Genomic DNA, 21,495 nt, shown 5'->3' with positions numbered 1-21,495 from the left:
AAGAGGCATCAATAATTCAAACCCCACTCGGAGCCGGTAAGTGCCGGCGGGAGCTGGTGGGCAGAGCGAAGGCAGCGCCTGGGAAATGCGGTGCTGGCTCCCGCGCAGCTTTCAGGGCTTGCGCCCCCCTCCCACAGCCCCGTGGGCCTGGGTGACTGCCCTATGGCTGCAGGGGATGCGTCCCTGTGCCCCAGCCCAGCCTCCATCTCCTGCGAGTGACCCTGGGGCCTGCAGCTTCAGGACCTCTCGGGCCAGGGACTTGCAGATGCCGCTAGAGAGCAGAGCTGGTGTCCATGGCCCGGGCTCGAATGGGTGGCGCAGCGGACAGGCTTTTGGTTCCAGTTTCAGCTCCATCACTTGGTGAAATCACGTCCTGCCTCCGTGCCTCAGTTTCCCTCCCCTGCTGTGTCTCATCTCTGCAGGCTCCTCTGTGTGAGTGAGCTCCTGAGCAGGTAGTGGGCAAGTGGCTGGGAAGAGCAAAGGGGATTTGGCCACCGGGAGAGGGGGGGTGTTGGGTGCAGGGGTGCCAGTGGAAGGAGATGCTTTGGTGGGCTCCGAGGCAACACCATAAGGATGCCCTCAATGGCCCTTCCCTTTAGTGGAGAGGGGGAAGGAAGAGTGTTAAGCAGTGGGGAAACTGAGGCACAGAGCAGTTTCCACCCCACCTCCAGTGGAGATGGTTTGTGACAAGCCGGCCTTCCCCTGCCCCCCCCCAAAATGAAACCTAGAATCAGGCTGGGGGTTATTCCAGCCAGTTCTCCCCGGGCGCATCCACCTGCTTGGAGGGGGCAGAGACCCCGGGCTGGCCTGTGCCTGGGCCACTGTCCAAGTCATCCAAGTCTCACGGCAGGTCCAGCCTGACCCCGTGCCCCAGCTGTGCACAGCTGCTTTGCAGGGTGGCTGTTGCTCTGGACTGGTCTGATGTCCCCAGCAGGCAGACTGGGCTGGGGGGGGAGCGGGGAGGGGGTTAATGCCAGGCTGTGCTTCCCCCTCACCCCCCAGCCCATTCACCCTCTGCCAAGCTGCTGGCAGGAGAGGGGCTGGCTGCAGAGAACTTGGCAATAGGGTCAGGGGGTGTGAAAGAGCTCGCCCGCCCCTCCGCTAGGAGCTGCCAGGGCTGGGGGCTATATCGTATAGTGCCAGGGTGGGGGGCTATATCACCAGAGGTGCAAGGCGCTGCATGGCTGGAGACGATCTCTGCCTGGAGAGCACTGGCAGCAGGTGGGAGAAGGAAAGGAGGCGTATTCCTCTGGGGAGAGTGGGATCTCCATCACTGGATGTTTTTAGCCCAGGGGGAGAAAATGGGGCTGGTTCAGGGATGAGCCTGCCTGGAGCAGAGGGCTGCATTAGATGTGCCCCCACATCCCCTCCCAAGGGACCTGCCAGCCTGATGAGCCTAAGTGACTTGACCAAGGCCCCGCAGGCAGTCCGTAGCAGAGACCCCCCATCTCCATTGGGCCGTGGGGCACGCAGCGTGGCAGATCCCCACGTCCATCCCTGTCTACACTAGCACCTTCTGGCCTAGCCAGGTGGGGAGGGGGAGGGAAGGCAGATCCTACATGTTAGCCCCCCGACCCCATACCGTGCTGCTGACAGGCGACATCATGCAGCAAGTAAATAACATAATTAATAAAAGATTAGGATGAAATGTGACACATTAAATATTTAACCCTGCGGCTGCCCGCGCCGGAGGGCCAGACACAGCTGGCTTCTGCAGGATGTAAGGAGCAGGGTTATTTCCAACACCCCCCCCAACACCCAGTTTAACCCTAAAGAGCAGAAGGCTGATGGGGGTCCATGGAGGGGTGGATGGGAGGATTAACCCTTGGAAGCCTCTCCGCTAGGGCTGAGTGGGGCTGTCCGTCCGTCCGTGTGGGAGAGGAGGTGTTGGGGGCTAATTGTTACAGCGGTGGGGGGAGAGTAGGGTACAGGAGGGAGAGCAGGGCAGCTGCGAGCCAGGACTCCTGGGTCCTGTTTCCAGCTCTGGGACGAGCAGGGATGGTTGGGGGTGAGTGGGGAAGGGCTCTGTGGATTGAAGGAGGGAGCAGGGTGTAGCGGTTAGAGCAAGGAGGACTAAGGAGGAGCCCGGATGCCTGGGTTCCCGTCCTAGCTCTGCCACCGACAGGCTGCGGGGTGGGGGGCAAATCTCTCTTCCCCACCCCATCTGAAACAGGGCCTGTAATCCTTCCCGGCTCCCGGGTGGGCTGCAGCTTAATTGATTTGAGTGTTTCCCTGCCCCGGGGAGCAGCAGTTATTCCAAGAGCTGATGGGGGGGACAGGAGCGGGGGTCTATGGGGAGCCTGAGATGACTCCTGGCCTGGCCACCTCCTCTGCTCCCAAATGCGGGGCCGATGCCCGTTTGAATTGGGTGATAAGGGGTGGTCGGGCACCAGCCGGAGGGCAGGATGTGCCCTGAGATCTGGGCCGGAGGAGCCCCTGCCTTCCCCGCAGCTGATAGGCTTGCAGATAATTTTGCATCACTGATGAAATCAGCCCCCGGAGCTGCTTGGCCTTGGGTGCGCTGTAATTTCTTCTCTCCTTCCCCAAAGAAATGGTGCAGCACGTCGCCCCGTGGCGCTGCTTAGTCCTGCGACGGGTCCCTCCTGCTCCCTTTCATAGGTGGGGGAACTGAGGCACGCCGGCCCTCCGCAAGATGCAGGCAGCAGAGCCAGGATAGGACCCGGGAGTCCTGGCTCCTGGGCCCGTGATCGCTCTTTCCAGTGGATCCCCTCCCACCCGAGGAGTGAGTAGATCCAGTCCCTGCGGCTCAGGGGTTCCCAGCCCTTCCCATCTAGGGCCCCTGTGTCTACCCAGGCCAGGAATCGGGGAGACGTGGGGGATGCTCCTGGTGACCCCAGGACCTGACCGCTCCATGCCTCAGTTTCCCCATCCATGAAGCAGACATGCTAATGCCTAGTGTCTGTCTGGAGATGGGTGCAAATCTCTCCAGAGAGATCAGGAAGGCCATGACCCCCCAGTGCCTGCTTCCATCCACTGGCATTTTCATAGACTCATAGACAATAGGGCTGGAAGGGACCCCGGAGGATCATTGAGTCCTGCCCCAGGGGCATGAGAACCCAGTTTTGCTCAGTCAAGCAGAGGCCATGGAGAAGGGGGCTAATATGGGCATTGCCCCCAAGAAACTGGCCTGAGAATGGGCAGGCCCGGCCTGGTATTGCGCGGTCCCCAACCAGCGACGTCCCTTCTATCCGAACCCCGCTGGGTGATAAGGCAGTCCCCGGGGGATGCATCTGCAGCCACTTCTGGGGTGGAACACGGCAGCGTGGGCAAGCGCCTGCCTGGATGACTGCTTCGTTATGAATTACGGGTAGCGCCTCAAGGCTCGGGGCCTGGCCGGCCCACCGTGCTAGGTGCTGCACGAATGCTTCCAGCAGCTCGGGGATCTGGAAGGGCCAGAGGCTGCTTGGGTTGGTTTTTAAGGCTGGGGAACAAAGTGAGACCGCGCTCGGATGGGGAATCCCAGGGTCCCCGTGTCCCAGGACCGGCGGGACATGCAGAGGGAAGAGCGCTTTACTGTCTTGCCTGCAGCCCTGTGGGCAGGGAGCTGGGGGGGGGGGGGGGGGGGGTCCTATTGTGATGGATGGTGCCGCTGTGCTTGGTGTTAAAGGGATGTGCTGCTCTCTGCACAGCCTGAGTCATGGCCAGCAGGAAAGCCTTGCCTCCGTTAGATCAATGTGCTGTAATTATACCAGCCAGCCACTTCGGGCGGGCGGTGGAGGGAGCTGGGCCCCACGTTACTTTGATTGACAGCGGTGGGGAGCTGCAGCGCGGAGGCTGCTGGGGGCTGTAGTCCGGGCCAGCTGTGCTGGGGGGCGAGATGGGGTGCTTCGTGCACTCGTCCGGTGCCAGCGGTGCCCTGCTACGCGCAGCGACGGGGGGCAGAGCCCTAGGGACCAGCCGCCTTCGCGCCCAGCTCCCTGGAGCAGTCCTAGGCATGGGGCTCTTTGCAAAAGGAGCCTGAGCTGCAGGCTACCCTGGAAAGGGGGGAAACCGAGGCACAGAACTGACATGCTCCAAGCGGCCTCACTGCTTCATAGCACCTGTGCCCCGCACCTGGCAGGGAGGGGCCTGGTCTCCGACCGCTCTCGTGCCAAAAGGCCGGAGGCGGCATGGGGCGGTGGCACCAGGCACAGCCATGCCCGAGGCCGAGGACGCTCTCGCCAGGCGGGGGCATGGGGGTATCTGGTGGGATGCACCCCCAGAGCTGCCCAGGCCTGGCACCCTTGCCCCAGATGCTGCCCCAGCTGAGATGGGGCTGGGAAACCACAAGTCCCAGCCTGCCACTGCCACTGCCCCACCCCGGCTCCCCCCTGCTTCTCCTCCTGATTAGCCTCCGAAAGCTTTGACATCATGGACCCATGTGGGAACTGGGAAGGCGCATTGGTTGGCGCTCCCAGCCCACGGCAGCCAATGGCGCCGCGTCCACAGTAGCCGAGGCTGCAAAGCTCTTTAAGGTGGACCTGGGCAGCCCAGGGCGCGGGCGTCCTCCTGGGTCACCTGCCGGCCCGAGCATCCTGCCTTGGCGTCCAGCACAGCGCTGGTCCCCTGGCACCGCTGGCCTGGGCCTGGGGGCTGGCGTGAAGGCGAGGCGTGGGGCAGCGCGAGTCGCCCCGCCAGCCTTGGTCCAGCAGGAGGCGCTGCGGTGCCCGGGGCAGGACAGCAGCTTGCTCGGGGCATTTGCTGCTCGCTGCCCCAGTCGCAGCCTCTCTAGCCCAGTCCAGGCTTTCTCTCGGGGCGCTGTGTGCCCTGTGTTCGGCCCCCTCGGATGCCCGAGATGCCAGACCCTGATCCGGGCATCATCCTGCGTGGACAATGCCCAGATGATGCCAGGGGTGGAGGGAGGGCTGGTTTCCAGCCAGGGTCCGGGAGAAGGAAGCCGGGGGCTGGAGGCTGCTCTGCTCTCCTGGCTTCCCCCCGTCCCCCCTACGGTGCCCGGGGGGCTTCAGAGCAACTTGGGGGCACCAGTGCACTCACGGGGCACTGAAGTGGCTGGGGAGGGGGCACCAGCGTGGCCAGGGGACCCTGAAGTAGCTGGGGAGGGGGCACTGGAGTGGCTAGGAGGCCGGGGGAGGCATCAGAGCAGGCAGGCGACACCAAAGCGGCTGGAGCTGGGGGGCGGCAAATTGTGGGTCTGGCCGAAGGCACCGCTGCCTGCGGGAGCTGGTGCCTGGGGGGTGCCTGGGGGGCGCCCCAGCTCTCCCAGCGCCGTGGCCAAGGCCTCTCCTGGAGGGCCAGAGCCACCTTAAGGCGCGCTTCGCCAGGCTCCCCTGCTTTCTCTGCCTTGCCAGGAGGTAGTTTTTATTCCAGCCAGGGACCGCTGCTGAAATCCGGCCAGATTTTCGCCTGACCTTCTGTTCCTGCTGGGTTTTTTTGTCCCCCCCCCACCCCATGCTTTAAGGCCGATTAGATTTCCCCCCAGCCCCGTGTCCGATGGGCCGCTCACGACCCGCCGGGGAGGGAGTCCTGCTCCCCTCTCGCCCGGCGGAGATCTCCGCTCCGGCACCCCCAAAATCCTTGCATTTAAGATAAAAAGAAAAAAAAAAAAAAGCCTGGTCAGAGGAAGCCTTGTGCCCGCCTGGCTCGTCCTGGGCTTTGGCTGCCCTCCTGATCCTACGGCGGCTGTTGGAGAAGTTCAAGTGCAGGGGTCCTGGGGGGGCTAGCGGGGGCCGCCCCCTTCCCCTGGCTGGTAGCCGTTTGGGGCCAGCGGCTCAGGATGTACCCGCAAGGACGGCACCCTGTAAGTACCAGCCCCGCCACTGGCTGCGGGGGTGCATGGGCAGGGGTAGGGGGGCACTGGGCTCTGATCCAGGCGCGGGGCAGGGGCAGGTCCCCGATGCACGGGGCATCGCGCTCATGCCCCCTGTGCTTCCCTCCCCAGACCCCGCTCCAGTCCGGGCAGCCCTTCAAGTTCTCCATCCTGGAGATCTGCGACCGGATCAAGGAGGAATTCCAGTTTCTGCAGGCACAGTACCACAGGTGAGGGGTGCGGGCGGGCTGGGGGCGGCTGGGGGGACGGCGGGCATTGGGGGTCATTGAGGGGGGCAGGAGGAGAGTTTTGCCCGTGGCAGCTGGCTGGGCTGGGTGTGGGGGGCAGGTGAGGCAGGGGCCTGATAGCGAGGACAGGGCTCAGCCCCCTGCTTGGAGAGGGGGGAGCTGGGAGGAGCATGTGAGCCCATGGGGAGGTGGATGGAGGAGACTGGTTGGGGGTCAGGAGACCGCAAGAGGCCATGCGCCAGGTCCCGGGTAAAGGGGGCAAGGCACAGAGCTTGGTAGTACCAAGCGGGGAGGCAGGGAGCAGCTGGGGGTGCCGGGGGGGGGGGGGGTCAGGTCCTGGGGTTTGCCAGGCAGGAGGCATTTGCATGGTGGGGGAAGAGGGCAGGGGGCGAGCTGGGGGGGCTTCAGGTCAGAGGAAGACCCCAAGAGCTGGCGCAAGCAAATGCTTGGGGGAAAAGGGGTGCAGGTCGGGAGCCAAGATGCCAGGGTGGGAATACAGGCACCGGGGGTGGGTCGATGCCATGGGAGCCCTGCCGTCCTGCGTGCCACAACCCGCCGGCAGCGGGGCAGCAGGGGCGGGGGGCTGCCAGCCCTGATGCTGGGACCCTGGCGGGGAGGGCAGGGTGGCACCAGCCTGCCCTTGTGACCGAGCGGTTTGTCCGCAGCCTGAAGCTGGAATGTGAGAAGCTGGCCAGCGAGAAGACGGAGATGCAGCGACACTACGTCATGGTAAGACCCCCACTCATCCCCACCCCGCTGGAGCCAACGGGGTGGGGGGCTCACCCTCCAGCTGGGTCCTCTGCACACCGTGGGTCCCTAGAGCCTGGCTTGGGAGGAGACCCCCCCCCCAGCCAGTGGGTGCTGCCAGCAGGTCACCCCGGGGGTCTCCCCGAGTGGGGGGGAGCATCAGGCAGGAAGGAGTTAAGCGCTAGTCCTAGCAATGGGCTGGGGGGGGGGGCAGCTGCTGTCTGCTGCCTCGGTGCCAGCCTGGATCCAGGCCATGCTCTCTGTCTTCCTTTTTGCCCCGGTCTCTTAATTATACAGGTCTCTGCCCCCCCCCCGGGGTGGGAGGGGATTCCTGGAAGCAAAGGCGCAGAACCCCCCCACCTCGTGCTCCCCACCATGATGGCAGGGAGCAGCATCTGTAATGGCCAGCAAGGGGTTAATAAATGGGCTGGGAGCCCTGGCATTGCCCAGCCGAACTGGGCACTGCCCAGCTCTTTGCAAAGGAGATGCCCAAACATCTTGGTGGGTGAGGGGGGAAACACCCTGGCCCCCCTGCCCAGGCAATGAGGCTGGGGTCCTGTCCATGCTTGGCTATGAGTCCTTTCTGCCACCCCCTCTCCCCCCCACTTCACCGCACGGGTGCCAGTTCCCCGGGGGAAATATGCGCCAGTGGGTAGAGCAGGCATGTTGCGGGGGGAGGGCAGGCGGGCATTGGTGCCCACTAAGCTCAGGCAGGACCTGGTGTGAGTAGGACATGGGGCAGGGGAGGGTGGGCTGCACAGAGCCCCTCTCCTGCAGCTGCTGGGGCTGGAGGGCCAAGCGGGGGGGCTTGTCCTGCTAGTGCCCAAGAGAGGGACCCCGCTAATGCCCCGTGGGACCCCCCTGTAACTGGACGGTCGTCTGGCTTCCCTTGCAGTACTACGAGATGTCCTACGGGCTCAACATCGAGATGCACAAGCAGGTGAGTGCCAGGGGCCCAGGCCCAACGCGGGGCAGGCGCTCCGCCCTGGGGCACAATCCTTCCACGTTGCCCTCAAAGGGGGCGTTGAACCCAGAGCTCACTGACGCTGAGCTGGGTGGCACCAAGTCCCGGTGGGGAGCGGCTCTTGCTGCGCTTGGCGCTGTACAAATGCCAGGACCCTGAGGAGCACAGGGGGGACAGGGCAGGGATGGGGTCCCTGAGCAGGGACCATGTCCTTAAGCCTTAGTGGGTGTATTGAGGTGCCTAAATCCCTCTGACACCACAGGGACTGAGATGCCCGCCCACACCTTTAAGGACCTAAACCCCTTTCCCAGCCAGCCTTGGCACGGCCTCCCCTCCGCCAGTGGTCTCGGGGCCAGGAGGGCATGGCGGGGTGCCCGGAGCGGCTGGTGGCAACCGGACCTCGGCTTCCCCCCTGCTCGGAGCCGGCACAGTGTTTTCCAGCCAGCCCCGGCCCCTTTGTTGCTGCCGTAATTTGCTTTCCCTCTTCAGATTTATCAACCCAGTCATCGCGGGGCTCTCTGCCAGGGAAATTAGCTTGGAGCCGTGCCTGACAAAGTGGCAAGTCAACTGCCATATTTCTCCAGCTGGCTCAGCCCCCCGCGCTTGCTCCTTTTGTGAGCGGGGAGGTTTGGCACCGGCGCTGCCCTTGGCTGCGCCCTCCTCTGCTGCTGATCCCGTGGGCATCCGAGACCACCCCGGGGACCCAGCCGGGAGCGCCAGGCCGCGGGGGGATGGCGAGGAAGGAAGGAGGGGTGTTTTAAGTGCCGGGCAAAGCGGATGTTGGCGCCCGGATGCCTGGGTTGTGCTCCCTGCTCCGGGCGTGAGCGTGGTATGGGCGCTGGTTCTGCGTCCAGCTGTGGTTAGAGCCAGGGAGATGGGTCCTGCGAGTGTCTGCAGTCTAGGGACGCCCTGCTCCCGTTGCCGCTGCGTGCCTCAGTTTCCCCGCCTGATGGCGAGGCTGCGGAGAGCTCCAGGATCTGTGGGGGCAAGGAGCTACACAGAGCTAACGAGCGCTTGTGCCCAGCTGGCAGCTCCCAGCGGGCACAAGCCACAGCTGTATTTGAGCCACAGCTGTAGTTGAGCCCAGAGTCCCACGTGGGGCTACACCAAGCCTGAAGCAGGCTGGGAAGGGACGTGGGGAATTGAGCCCGTGCCCAAGCTGTGTCTATGGTATCTACCTGGCTCCTAAACCCATGTGGCCCGAGGGACCGCCAGAGCCTGGATTCAGTGCCCGGGTGACCTGGATGCCCCCTTCCTCCTCCAGGCCGAGATCGTGAAGAGGCTGAGCGCCATCTGTGCCCAGATCATCCCCTTCCTGACACAAGAGGTGAGCGGCCGTAGGCTGGCGGGGCACCAGCAGCGTCTCGCGGGGCCCGTGGGGGAGAAGCACCCAGGCCAGAACAGCTGGGCAAGGTCCCAGGGGGTGGGGTGGGGTGGGGTGGGGTGGGCGCTCAAATGCCCCCCTGGATCATCCCTGTGTGGACCCTACTGCGGCCCCACCTCCCTCCCCACCCAGCTGTGGCCCCAGGGGTCTCACCCTGCGATGCTCAGCACCCCTGACCGCCCTGCTTTCCCGGGCAGCACCAGCAGCAAGTGCTTCAGGCCGTGGAACGGGCCAAGCAGGTGACCATGGGGGAGCTGAACAGCATCATTGGGGTGAGTAGCTCGGCTCAAGGGTGGGGAGGTGGGAAGCTGGGCACGGGGAGCCTGCAGTGCCACCCCCACAGGGGTCTGGGCTTTGCTCACCATTAGGCCTGCTGGTCCTCACATCTGGAGCATAGTGGGAGGGGTCCTGCTTGCTGGTCATACTGACCAGCTGCTGCAATGGGTGCAAAGGACTCTGGGACTAGAGGGAAGGGGCCCCTCATCCTTGGGGGGTGGGATTTGGGGCATTCCCCCTCTCCCGGCAGCTTCTGGAGCCTCTATGCTTTTCCTTCCAGCAGCAGCAGCTGCAGCACCTCTCGCACCATGCGCCGCCCATCCCGCTCACCCCCCACCCCTCTGGCCTGCCCCCCTCCAGCCTGGCCGGCACCTCGGGGCTCCTGGCACTGTCGGGGGCACTGGTAGCCCAGACCCAGCTGGCCGCCAAGGACGACCGAGTGGGTCCGGATGCTGAGAACAGCAGAGGTAAGGCAGCAGCAGCAGCCCTGCAGCAGCACATGGTTGTGGGGGGTGGATAGGGGGCGGTTAACCCTTTGCACCCTGGAGGGTGCCCGCCGTGGCTACTGTGATCCTCCCATGGAAATTAATGGAGCAGTGACTGCCGGGGGCTCCACGACCCACCAACCATTCATCTCACCAATCGCTGCAGGAGCTGCACCTACTGGGAGCACTGGGATGAGCAGCACCTGACAGCGACGGGAGGGGGACGGATCCCCAGGGTCACCAGTTGGCGCCAGCCAGGAGATCCCTCTGGGACTGTCAGCCCCCCACCCCCTTTGCCCTTCTCCCAGGGCTCATTGATGTGCTGCAGCTGTTGTCTCGGGCCGGGAAGCGTCCTCGGGCGCAGCGAGTGACAGATCAGGCTAATTAAGTAGCTGTGACCCCGCGAGGCTGGCACTATTTTTGACCGAGGGAACAGCTGCCTGGAGTGTTGGCTGGTGTGCGAGCTGGTGGCGGGTGTGAGCACGTCTCGGGGCAGGGGGGATGCGTGTGAAGTGGCGTGCGTGCACACGGGCATGTCTAGGGTTGTGTTCGCTGGTGCTTCGGTTCTACCCCACCCGACACATGCATGCATGATACCCTGGCACGCGCCCAGGCGAGGGGCTTCCTCCCCCCCATGCACATGGCTCTTGCGGGGGCTGGTTTTTAGTAGGCGCTGCGGTGGCTGCTTTGCCCCTGAGCCCTGCATGGCTGCCCCATGCTCTCCCCGGGCTGACAGATCCTAGCCAGGGGCTATTGCTAATCAGCACCCGGTTATCCAAGCAACGTGGGGAAAGGTCACGATGGGGAAGGGGCCGTGAGCAGCCTGCTCTGCCTGACCCACCTGCCCCGCCGAGAGGCTTGGAGCTTGTACCTCCCAGGGTCCCACCTCCATCCATCCCCCTCGGCTCTGACAAGGCCAAGGGTGGGGACAAGGTGGGCCAAGGGGACTAATTCTGGCTCCTTCGGGATCAGGCTGCAGCAGAGCAGAAATTGCTTTGAGGTCTGCCCCCCCACCCTGCCCCCTGGTCGCGTCCTGCCGCGGCTTGGCTCATCGTGTTCGTGCCCGCCGAGGAGCCCGTGCCAGCTGCTCCCAGCAGTGCTCGAGACTCTTCCAGCAAATTTGGGGAAAGGGGTTCGCTCCCGTATGCACGACACAGGGCTGTCTCGCAAAGGACACGGGCATAATTAATGAGAGTTTTGCCCTTCTCCAGTACCTCCTTAAACCTGCATCATGGGATGCTTTAATTGACTTTTAATAATCATCAGGGATCCTGGTTTTCTCTGCTTTAAAAAAACACAAACCCAATTTTGGGTTAAAAAGAAAAAAGTTACCCCAAATCCACAATTTGCCATGATTGGAACGACACGCAGCTAATATATAGAGAAAAATTATACACAGCTCATATATAGATAAAAAAGGAACCCCGAATCCACAATTTTCCATGATTTGAATGAAACGCAACTAACATACAGAGAAAAAATATACGCAAAACATATAGAGATAAAAAAGGAACCCTGAATCCACATTTTTCTGTGATTTAAATGAAACACAATAGATAGATAGATAGATAGATAGATAGATAGATAGATAGATAGATAGATAGATAGATAGAGTGGTGTTTCATTTTAATCGTGGAAAAATGGGGATTTGGGGTTGTTGGTTTTTTAACCCCAAATTGGGGATGTTTTCAAATCAGAGGAAACCAGGATCCCTGATCATCATTAACCTGGGCCAAAAGGCTGCTGTCAGCCGGGCCAGGGGAGAGATGGGGTCCGAGTACCAGCATCTCATTCTTATATCGCCACGTTCATCAGCTGAGCTCAAAGCAAAGAGCTTGGTATGGTTATAAGATGGGGAAACTGAGGCAGAGAAATGACTTGGCCGAGCTCAGCGGTGCAGCCGGGTGCTAGATCTCAGCGGTCTCTTTATGGAGCATTGCTGGGCTTAGGACGCCCTGGTTTGGGGGCTGTTGAGGTGAGGCTGGCACCAGTGGTTGTGAACTGGGGAAAGAGGGGGGTTTCCAAATGGTCCGGTTTTGCTCGTAGCCATTTCAGACGGCGCGGCTGGCCCCCGCGTTTGTTCCTGTGCAGGGCGTGCGCACTTATGTCCAGGCTGCACACGCACACGCACCGCACACGCGCACGCACAGGCCTAGCTGTTGTCATTTCAACGGTGTCTTTGGAAAGATTCCCCACTTCCCGCCCCCGAAAGGAAAACAGCCGCACAAAGAGGAGAAAAACAGGCTTTCTTCTCCCTTGCTTAACCCTGGGGGTGCCGGATCTCCAGGCTGGGTCTGCCGGAGGTCAGCCTGCTCACGCCTCCTTCCCTGCCTAAGACTCTGCGAACGGCTGCATATAATAGGGGTTAATCTCCCGCGGGCGAATTATCCCAGAGCAGGCGCGGATTAAAACCAGCCTGCGCCGCCGGGAGATTATAATCCGCCCCCCTGCCCTCCCCCGGCCTTTTGTGCTGCCCAGCGAGACCCCGAGCCGCCGACCACATTACGAACCCCTCGGCTCCCCGCATCCTGCCCGCGCATCTGTCCTCGTGCTGGAGGAGAGCGGGGCTCTGCGGGGAGAGCCCATTTATCCTCTTCCAACGCTGATGTGATCATTACAGGCCAGGCCCCGGGAGAGCCGGGCTGTCAGCTCCCGGCTTCAATTTTCAGCCTGGCTCCCGGGGCGCGCGGCACATGCAGGGAGATGGCGCGGGGCGCTTGTGCGCTGCATGTCAAAGAGCCCCGATCAAAGGCCTTTGAAGAGCGTGCGGCAAAGGCAAGGGCCTGGGGAACGGGACGGAGGTGCACGTCTTTCCTCCGCCTTTCAACCTGTGCTGGAAGCCCCCCGGCCCCTGCCTGCCTGCCTCCCTCTTGTATCCCGCACCTCATCTTCATCCCCGTCTCCCCACTTCCAGGCCCGGTGTTTTGCAGCTTGCTCCAAGTGGGGTGGCCTGGGTCTGGCCTGGGCCTGGGGAGATGTGCCATCATCACCAGGGAGCCTGGTTTTTCCACTTTAAAAAAATCCCCAGTTTTCAAGTCACCCCAAATCCACATTGCCCCACGATTACAATGACACCCCAGTATGCGCATAGCTAGATATTAGTTGTTTCCTTTACATGGCAGAAACGTGTGGGTTTGGGGTGACTCGAACATTTGGGGGTGGTTTTTTTTTAAATCCTGGCCATCACCCAGCCTTGCAACAGCCCCTGTGTAACCTTGGGTGCATCCTTTAACCCCTGCCCGGGGCATTGTGCCCTGCCTGTGCAGCGTGGGTAACGAGGAGGCACGGTGAAGCATGCCGAGCTGTGTTTAGGGCCGGTGCTCAGGTCGCGGTGGCCTTGCCGCTCTTCCCGCTCTCAAGCGGATGGGTTTGAAGTCTCTGTCTGGGGCCCGTGGAGGCCACATGCGACGCAGAGCCCAGCTAACGCCGCCTCTCTCTTCTCTCCCATGCTCTCCCACCTGGGACCCTCGGCGGGCTGCCCTGCAGAGCGCACTCCCAGCCGGGTAAGTCTCCCAGGTGGCTGCGACAGAGCACAGCCGTTTCGGGGGTGTGGGGGCACAGATGTCGCCGTGGTGGGGTCCCATGCAATGGGGAGGGGTGGGCAGAGCAAAGGGCTGGGTATGAATCCGAGCTCCCCCCGGCCTCCAGACCAGGTGAAGTGCAGCTCCAAGCACCGGGTGAGGGTCCAGTTGCTTGGGTCTCGCCTAGCAAATCCCTCCTGCTTGACCCTTCACCCCAGCGGGGCCAGGGTGCGCTGAGCGGGGAAGGTCTTTGCCCCGGGGTGAGGAGCAGAGACCCCGGGTGCCGGGTGGCTCTTGACCCCAGGGAGCCAGGCTCCCCCCAGCTCCTCTCCCCGGGTCCCCGTCGCTCCTGACCTTTGCAAACAGCCTGGAGACAGCCGCTTGGGCTGCCCTTTGTCTTCCCAGCTGGGACCCGGCTCCAGCACTGCCGTGGGGGGATGACAGGGGGAAGGAGGTCATCCCGGCCCTGGGGACACGGAGATAATTGGCTTCTGTTGATTATTTCCAGGAGGGGCTGAAGGCAGGGCGCCAGGCCTGCAGCTGGCACAAATCAGCCAAGCTCCCTTGTCTCCACCTGGGGACTGGGCCATGCTGACTTCCCCCCAGTGCCCCCGCGGGGAGCTTGGACCCCTGGCCGACAGAGCCCTGGCAGCATGTGCCCACCGGGGCGCTGGACAGGCCTGGAAGGTCTGGGGGGGCATCTTGCTTTTACCACTGACGTGAGCTCAGCCCCCTGGTAGAGACCAGGGGTCCGGGCCAGCTGCCGGGGGGCCTGCATGGTAGGAGCTTGGGCGCCGTAGCGGGGCGGGGAGATCCCCGCTTTCCAGTCCTGGCTCCATCCTCAGTGCCTCAGTTTCCCCTGCTTGGCTAGAGCAGCTTGGGAGGTGGAAGCCGGTGGTGTCCGGCACCAAAGCCGGAGCAAACCTGGCTGGCCGCTCTCCTCCTGCAGCCGCCTCTGGGGAAGGGGGCCGTGCATACTGGCCCCCCCATAGGACCCTCCTGGCTGAGACCCCCTGGCTCTGTGCAGGAGAAAGCACACGGAGCATCTCTGCGCGGCAGCCTTCCTCGGGGCATCGCTCGAGGAAACGGTGACCCCCCCAAGTCAGAGCCGGGTGTAGCCCCAGTCTCAGGAGCCTGTGCTCTAACCACTCGTCCTCGCTGCCTTCGGCCGGTGGAGGAGACTGAGCAGGAGCTAGGAGCGCTGTGCCCACCGAATGATCACCAAGGACCCCTTTGGGAGGTCCGGGGTTCGGGGCCCAGCCCCAGCCACCCCCGCCCCGCTGCCTGGCTGCTGACTCCCATCGCCCCGGCGTCGAGCCAGCCCCTGCATGGGCACGAGCGCTGGGAGGCGGCAGGAACCGGTGGTCCAGCGGGGATGGAGGGACTGGCGCCGCCCGCATGGGTACCCGGCTCTGCCAGGTCGGAGGGCTGCAGGTTGGGGGGTGTTGGCTTGGGGGTGAGTCTCTTCCCAGCCGGGCCCCGGGGTCTCAGCAGCGGCAGGGTTAACCGCGGAGGCGCAGGGAGTAAACAGTAGATGGCTGATGGGGATTTTCCATTCCTGTCATGCCTCATTATCTCCCGGAGGGGCGGAACCGCCTTTCAAGTCCAGGCCCCAGGAGGCTGCAGGATTTGGCTGTTGGTTTAATGTAGCGGGTGTGCAAACATCTCGCCTAGGGACCGTCTGCCAAGAGGCAGCTCCCCTTCCTCCCATGGAGGTGCGGGGAGGGAGGGCAGGGCAGGGGGCTGTTTCCTCTGCCCCCAGACATCCGCTCCCCCCTCTCCGTCTTTGGCAAAGCGGGTCATTGCAAGGCCCGCCTGCCCCCCAGAGCTGGGCGCACCCTGCTGCCAGCCCCCTGGCTGGGCGGGGGTCCAGGGCTTTGCTGGCTGGGGTTTTGGGGGGTTGTTTTTCCCCCCCTTTCCTCCATCCCCGCCAGTGCAAGCATCACCAGCCCAGTGGGGAGGATGTGCTAGGGGCTGCGTGTGGCCGGACCGGGCTGGCCTGGGGGGCGGTGCGGACCCCCAGCTCCATGCCAAGGGGTCTGTGTGCCCGGAGAAGGGCAGGGCGGTGCGGCCAGCTGGGGCCTCTCCAGCTCTTCTGTAAGCTCTTTAAGAGCATTTATGGAATTAAGCCCCGTAATCTCCTTCCTCTCCCCCTGCGGCGAGTAAAGATCATCCCCGGCTCACCAAGGGGGAAGCTGCCGCCTGGGGGAGCCGCCGGTCCCGGGGAGGTTGGCATCGAACCCAGGCATCCTGACCGCGGCCCACCCACGTCTAACCACTGCACCTCGCTGCCTCGCGGGGCTGGACACAGCACCGGGGGTGCTGCCCTGTGCATTAGACAGCCTTCCCCTCCCCGAATCAGGAGCGAAACCTGGCACCCGACCCGAACCCGCCGGCCTCCCTTTCCCTCCCAGGAGTTTGGACTCCTTTTTTGGGGGGGCGTCTCTGCCTCGGGACCTGGCTTTTGCACCGTGCTGCACCCCAGAGGGTGGGACTGGGGGACCCGCTGGACCAGACTGGGGCTGCCCCGAGTGCCAGGCCAAGGGGCATCCTCCAACACGCGCCATCCTCTTGCCCCCTGCTCAGAGCCTGTCGGCCTCGCCGCCCGAGAGCCTGCCGGACGAGGAGAGGCCGGGCGGCGCCGGCCTCAAGCGCAAACGGGAGGACAAGGACCTGGCGGGACATTACGTGAGTGCGGCTGGCCCCGGGGGCTGCAGTGGGGAGGGCGCCCCTGGTCATTAATGACTGGGGGGGCAGCATGGCCCAATGGATAGAGCACCAGGGAGCCTCCACGTCCCCTTCCACAGACATGCCGGGTAACCATGTGCGTGTCGCTCCCTCCCTGCCTCAGTTTCCCCTTCCACCTCGCGTCTCCTTTAAGAACGTGAGCTGCCATCGAGGGGCTCGGACCTCAGACCCTCTTGCTGATCCCTTGTCGAGTTAGACCGCATCTCACCGGCTCCGTTAGGTGTACAGCGCCGGGCGCGCAGGATCCCACCCCGAATCCTGTGCTTCAACTGGCTTTAAAACGCAGCGGGAAATATTGGGCAGGGGGGCCAGGAGGTGGGGAACCGCCGGCACCGCCTGGCTCCCTGGTTCGGGGAGCATGGATGCTGTCGCCGTGCTAGCCCGGGGGGCATGAGGGAGGCACGAATGCTGGCCGGCAGTTATCTTGTGTTACACCGCTTCTCCCCCCTGCAGGACAGCGATGGGGACAAGAGCGATTACAACCTGGTCGTGGACGAGGTGAGTTTTTCCCTGCATCCTCGTCTCCAGCCCGGGAGGGAGACAGGATCCAAGGCAGTAACAGCTGCAAGAAGCTGCTGTCGGCCTTGCCGCTCGGGGCTGGCGGCAATAGGATTCACTCCTGAAGGCAGGAAACAACCCGCCGGACCCAGAGCCCCCAGGGATGATGCTAGCTGAGAGGGGAGTCTCCCCGGACAGCTGTCTGTAGCAAATGGGGTTTAAAACCCTCCCCAGCCCGTCAGCCTGCTGGAGGAGCCCGCCAAAGCATCTGCAAGGCTCTGGCTGGACCCCTGCCCTCCTGCACGGTCACCTGCGTGGTCCCCCGAAGGGCCCCGGGTGCTCCTCTTGCCTCTCCCCTGCAGGACCCCCCCTCGGAGCCCGGCAGCCCGGCCCACGCGCCCAGCGGCAAGCTCCCGCCCGCCCGCAGGGACATGCCCGACAGCCCGGCCTCGCTGGGCTCCAGCCGCAGCACGACGCCTCTCAAGCTGAAGGAGCAGAGCCTGGTAAGGGCAGTGCCGGCTGGCACAGGGGTGGTGGATGCGGTAGGTGGCTGCAAAGGAGGTACCACACGTGCCCTCCACTGCCCCATCCCTGTCCCCACAACCTGGCATGTGATGCTCTCGGGGGGTCCTCTGCCTGGACGGGTGCCGGGACAGCGATGCTGATACTAAAGGCTCCTCGTTGCAGACGGACGTCTCGGCCAGCACGCCTGCCCCGAAGTCCACCGGCTCTTCCCCTCCGCGTGACACCCTGACGCCCGGCCCTGGCCCCAGCTCCATGACCCACCTCCGGCAGAGCTCGGCCAAGACGCCCGCCACCGACACCATCAGTGAGTGTGGGGCTGCGGCTCGGGCAAGGGGAGCGGGGCCCGGAGCATTTCCACCCATGCCATGGCCAACGTAGCGGAGGCTCGTCGGCTGCCATCCACACCTCCTGGCTTCATTAAACCAGCCGGCCGCGGGCTCCTGTAAGCTGCCGGGTCTGGGGGCATCGGCTGTGGGGGTCAGGAAGGGGAAGCGCTGCCCGAGGGAGCTCCAGACCCAGCCTCTACTGCATAGATACGTGGTGGGACAGGCTCCTCAGGGCATGACTCCACCTGTCTGCATGAATGATTGGCCAGCCCTCAGCACTGGGATTTGGGCCCCAGCCTCCAAGGAGCCCTTGGCTGCCCTGCTGCTGGCTCGCTGAGCCACCTCGGTCATGTCACCATGCCTCGGTTTCCCTGCGGGCGGTGCTGAGTGTGGGGATTTGGGAGACGGTGGTGCAGCGTTGCATGGCTGCAACCCAGCGGCTGCAGCATTGCACGGGGACCCAGGGCAGGGTGCTTTCCCTCCGGCCCCCGCGGTAAGGGCTGTCTCACTGTGTGTACAGCCCCTAGCGCGGGGAGGCGCTTGCACTCTGCAGCCCTGACTCAGCCCTGGTGCCTCTGCCAGCTCGGGCTTTTCAACCCTGTGGTCGCGGGTTTGATCCGGACCCGGGACACCCTCCCGGCCCCGCGTAACCCCGCGCTCCCCTGTCTCCGGCCCAGCCCTGCGCAGCCCCCTGAGCGTATCCAGTGCCTACACGTCGTCCTTCGGGATGGTGCCGCACGCGGCCATCAACGGGGAGCTCGCCGCCCCCAGCACCTACATGAGCATCCACCTGTCTCCGCAAGTCAGCAGCACCGTGATGTACGGCCGCTCGCCCATGGTGAGTGGGCGCCCAGCTCCGCTCCAGCGGCTTCCTCCGGGACAGCTGCTGCGCTCTTCCCCCAACAGTGTCCCTCTCCGCTAGCCTGGGGAGGGACCTCCTGCTGCCAGCTTGGGGGTGTGGGTCAGGGCATCCTTGGCACTGGGATTGGCTCACCCAGCCCCATTGCTTTTCCAGGTGGCATTTGAGTCTCACCCACACCTGAGGGCCTCCAGCATCTCCTCCTCGCTCTCCAGCATCCCTGGAGGGAAACCGTAAGTGTGGGCGGCTTTGCCTGGGGCCGTGACACGGGGAGCGGAGGGTGGGGGCCTCCGGCTTGCACAGCAGCGGGGAGGGAGTGTCGCGTAATGGTCAGTGCGCAGCACGGGAATGCAAGATTTGCTGGCTGCTCTCGGCTCTGCCACTGCCTCCCTGCATGGCCCTTGGCAAGTCCCTTATAGGCAGCAGAGAGGGCTGTGATTACTCCTCCCAGCCCATGAACCCCCGCCGCGGGCAGGGGAATCTGCTGACACGGTCCCCAGCCTGCTTCAAGGGGGACAGTGCCTTTTCCAGCCCCCATCCAGGACACGCTCTCCCCCCTGCAGAGCCTACTCCTTCCACGTGAGCGCCGACGGGCAGATGCAGCCGGTGCCCTTCCCCCCCGATGCCCTCCTGGGCTCCGGCATCCCCCGGCACGCCCGGCAGCTGCACACCCTGACCCACGGCGAGGTGGTCTGCGCCGTCACCATCAGCAGCTCCACGCGGCACGTCTACACGGGCGGCAAGGGCTGCGTGAAGGTGTGGGACGTGGGGCAGCCGGGCACCAAGACACCCGTGGCGCAGCTGGACTGCCTGGTACGGGGCAGGAGGAAGGACCTGAGGAGGGGTAGTGGGGATCAGTGCAACCATAGTGGGGCCAGCTCCCCCCAGGGGGTAAAGCACTGTGTGGGCAGGCAGGGAGCTCTGGGCATTTGCACCAGCGGAGGATCTGGAGTAGGGGGTGAGGGCTGAGTTGCGGTCGGGGTGCAGTTGGCCGGGCACCCCCGGAGCCCCAGATCACTGACCCGCTCCCCGGCCCCTGCCCAGAACCGCGACAACTACATCCGGTCTTGCAAGCTCCTGCCGGACGGGCACAGCCTCATCGTGGGGGGGGAAGCCAGCACCTTGTCCATCTGGGACCTGGCTGCCCCCACCCCACGCATCAAGGCCGAGCTGACCTCCTCGGCGCCCGCCTGCTACGCCCTGGCCATCAGCCCCGATGCCAAGGTCTGCTTCTCCTGCTGCAGCGACGGCAACATCGTCGTGTGGGACCTGCAGAACCAGACCATGGTGCGGTGAGTGAGGGGCTCCCCATCCAGGCCGGCCCTGGTGCTGCCCTCGCCCCTTGCTGGCGGCTGAGCAATGAAGGACACTTCACCAGGGCTTTTTCCAGCTTAGAAAGTCAGTGCCAATGCCAAAGGCAAGTCCCCTGATGCCCACTGTCTCTCCCCGTCCCCCTGCTCCAGGCAGTTCCAGGGCCACACCGACGGCGCCAGCTGCATCGACATCTCCAACTACGGCACCAAGCTGTGGACGGGGGGGCTGGACAACACCGTGCGGTGCTGGGACCTGCGGGAGGGGCGCCAGCTGCAGCAGCACGACTTCAGCTCCCAGGTGGGTGCCCAGACCCTGGAGGGCAGGACCCCCCTCACCTGCAGCAGGCACGGCCTGACTCTGCCTCCTTTGCAGATCTTCTCGCTGGGGTACTGCCCCACAGGCGAGTGGCTGGCCGTGGGCATGGAAAGCAGCAACGTGGAGATCCTGCACGTCACCAAGCCTGAGAAGTACCAGCTGCACCTGCACGAGAGCTGCGTCCTCTCACTCAAGTTCGCCGCCTGCGGTAAGAGCCGGCGGGGACCCCGTGCGCCCGGGCACGAGGCTGCGGGGCTGGGAGGCTCGAGGCTGGGGTTGTCAGGGGACACATCCCGGCAGAAGCTGCCCCCATGGTCCTGCTCCCCCTGGGGCAGCTGGTTCCCCGTGGGGCAGCTTGGGGGCACCGGGCTGGCCCTGCTGACCTGGGCTCTCCCCCCACAGGCAAGTGGTTCGTGAGCACGGGGAAGGACAACCTGCTCAACGCCTGGAGGACGCCGTACGGCGCCAGCATCTTCCAGGTGGGCGAGGGCACGGCCGTCGCCTCCTCGGGTGGGAGGCACGAGCCAGCAGCCCCCCCACGCCTGGGCATCGGGGAGGTGGGGCTGGCCTCAAGCTGCCCCTTGCCAGGCTTGACCCCGGCCCCACTAACCCTGCTCTCCCCACCCTGCAGTCCAAAGAGTCCTCGTCGGTGCTGAGCTGCGACATCTCCGTCAACGACAAGTTCATCGTCACGGGCTCCGGCGACAAGAAGGCCACGGTCTATGAGGTGGTGTACTGAGGGGCCGGGGGCTTCCCCCCGCTGGGACCCTTGACCTAAGCCAGGCCCGGAGGCATCCATCCCCTCGCCCTCGGCTCCGGGGCTCCCTCGTGGTGGAGGGGAGCGGGGCTCCCTCGTGCAGCTGCACAGACTTCCCCACGGCTGCCCGCGCCGAGGGTGGAGGAACGGCCGCCCGGGGAAGCAGCAAGCCTCTCCTCCTCCCTGCGTTCCCTCCCTGGCAGCCGCGGCAGGCTAGGGCCGGGGGCAGGGCCCCTGCTCTCTCCCCAGCCTTTGGGGATGGTCAGAGGGCCGAGGAAGAGAGCAGGGGGCAGGGAACGGGCTGGGGCTGAGGTCAGGTCTTTCCCCACCCGATTTGCTACTGATTCAGCACCCGCCTTTCCCCCAGCCCAGATGTGCCGGGCGAGGCCGTGTGCCCACCCTGTCCCAATAAACACTTGGGATTTTCCTCCTGTCTGGACATCTGCTCATTTTAGGTGTCTGCTGTGTCAACCCAGCCTAGGACTGTGGGGTTCGGGGAGGAACGAGGCCCCAAAGCCACTGTGAGCCTGCCCCAGCACAAACTGCTCCAGCCGTGGGACCCCCCGCCACTGCTGCCCACATCTGGCAATGGTTGTGGAGCTGCTGAGATGGGCTGCAGGCTTCTGGGGGCAGCCCTGGGCTGGGGGCTAGGAGCCCAGGGATGGCAGCCTAGGCCCCTGCCAGCCTCCTACCTCGAGCTTGCATGTGCAGGACAGGCGGGAGGTCCGTCTTCCTGGAGGGGCTGGGCACGGAGATGCAGT

The 21,495-nt window shown here is 64.2% G+C and overlaps 1 protein-coding gene across 4 annotated transcripts; it reads left to right on the top strand.

Moving 5' to 3' along the window:
• Positions 1–17: 17 nt before the first annotated feature.
• On the top strand, positions 18–21,161 carry LOC102570101 (transducin-like enhancer protein 2). 4 transcript variants are annotated; one of them, XM_059719700.1, is made up of 20 exons: positions 18–36; positions 5,900–5,997; positions 6,681–6,744; positions 7,658–7,702; positions 8,991–9,053; positions 9,308–9,382; positions 9,667–9,853; positions 13,358–13,374; positions 15,979–16,080; positions 16,594–16,638; positions 17,001–17,141; positions 17,326–17,467; positions 18,167–18,327; positions 18,505–18,581; positions 18,912–19,161; positions 19,393–19,640; positions 19,812–19,959; positions 20,035–20,185; positions 20,380–20,456; positions 20,609–21,161. In XM_059719700.1, exons 3-20 carry the CDS (start codon positions 6,724–6,726, stop codon positions 20,714–20,716), a joined length of 2,058 nt encoding a protein of 685 aa, XP_059575683.1. In that variant the 5' UTR covers positions 18–36; positions 5,900–5,997; positions 6,681–6,723; the 3' UTR covers positions 20,717–21,161. The 4 variants fall into 4 exon arrangements, with proteins under 4 accessions (XP_059575683.1, XP_059575682.1, XP_059575681.1 ...); XM_059719699.1 differs by lacking the exon at positions 18–36 and adding an exon at positions 5,175–5,758 and having other exon boundaries at positions 9,670–9,853; XM_059719698.1 differs by lacking the exon at positions 18–36 and adding an exon at positions 5,176–5,758.
• Positions 21,162–21,495: the final 334 nt, after the last annotated feature.

The sequence above is a fragment of the Alligator mississippiensis genome, chromosome 16 (genome assembly GCF_030867095.1).
Source record: "Alligator mississippiensis isolate rAllMis1 chromosome 16, rAllMis1, whole genome shotgun sequence".
Classification (NCBI taxonomy): Eukaryota; Metazoa; Chordata; order Crocodylia; family Alligatoridae; genus Alligator; species Alligator mississippiensis.
The sequence above is the reverse complement of the archived record's forward strand: the minus strand, read 5'-3'. Positions and strand labels throughout refer to the sequence as shown.

Coding starts and splice junctions, on each gene's coding strand:
- LOC102570101 (XM_059719698.1), top strand. CDS start 5,735: ATGTACCCGCAAGGACGGCACCCT. Junction 16,639..17,000: donor ACAACCTGGTCGTGGACGAG/GTGAGTTTTTCC, acceptor TCTCCCCTGCAG/GACCCCCCCTCGGAGCCCGG. Junction 18,328..18,504: donor TGTACGGCCGCTCGCCCATG/GTGAGTGGGCGC, acceptor TTGCTTTTCCAG/GTGGCATTTGAGTCTCACCC.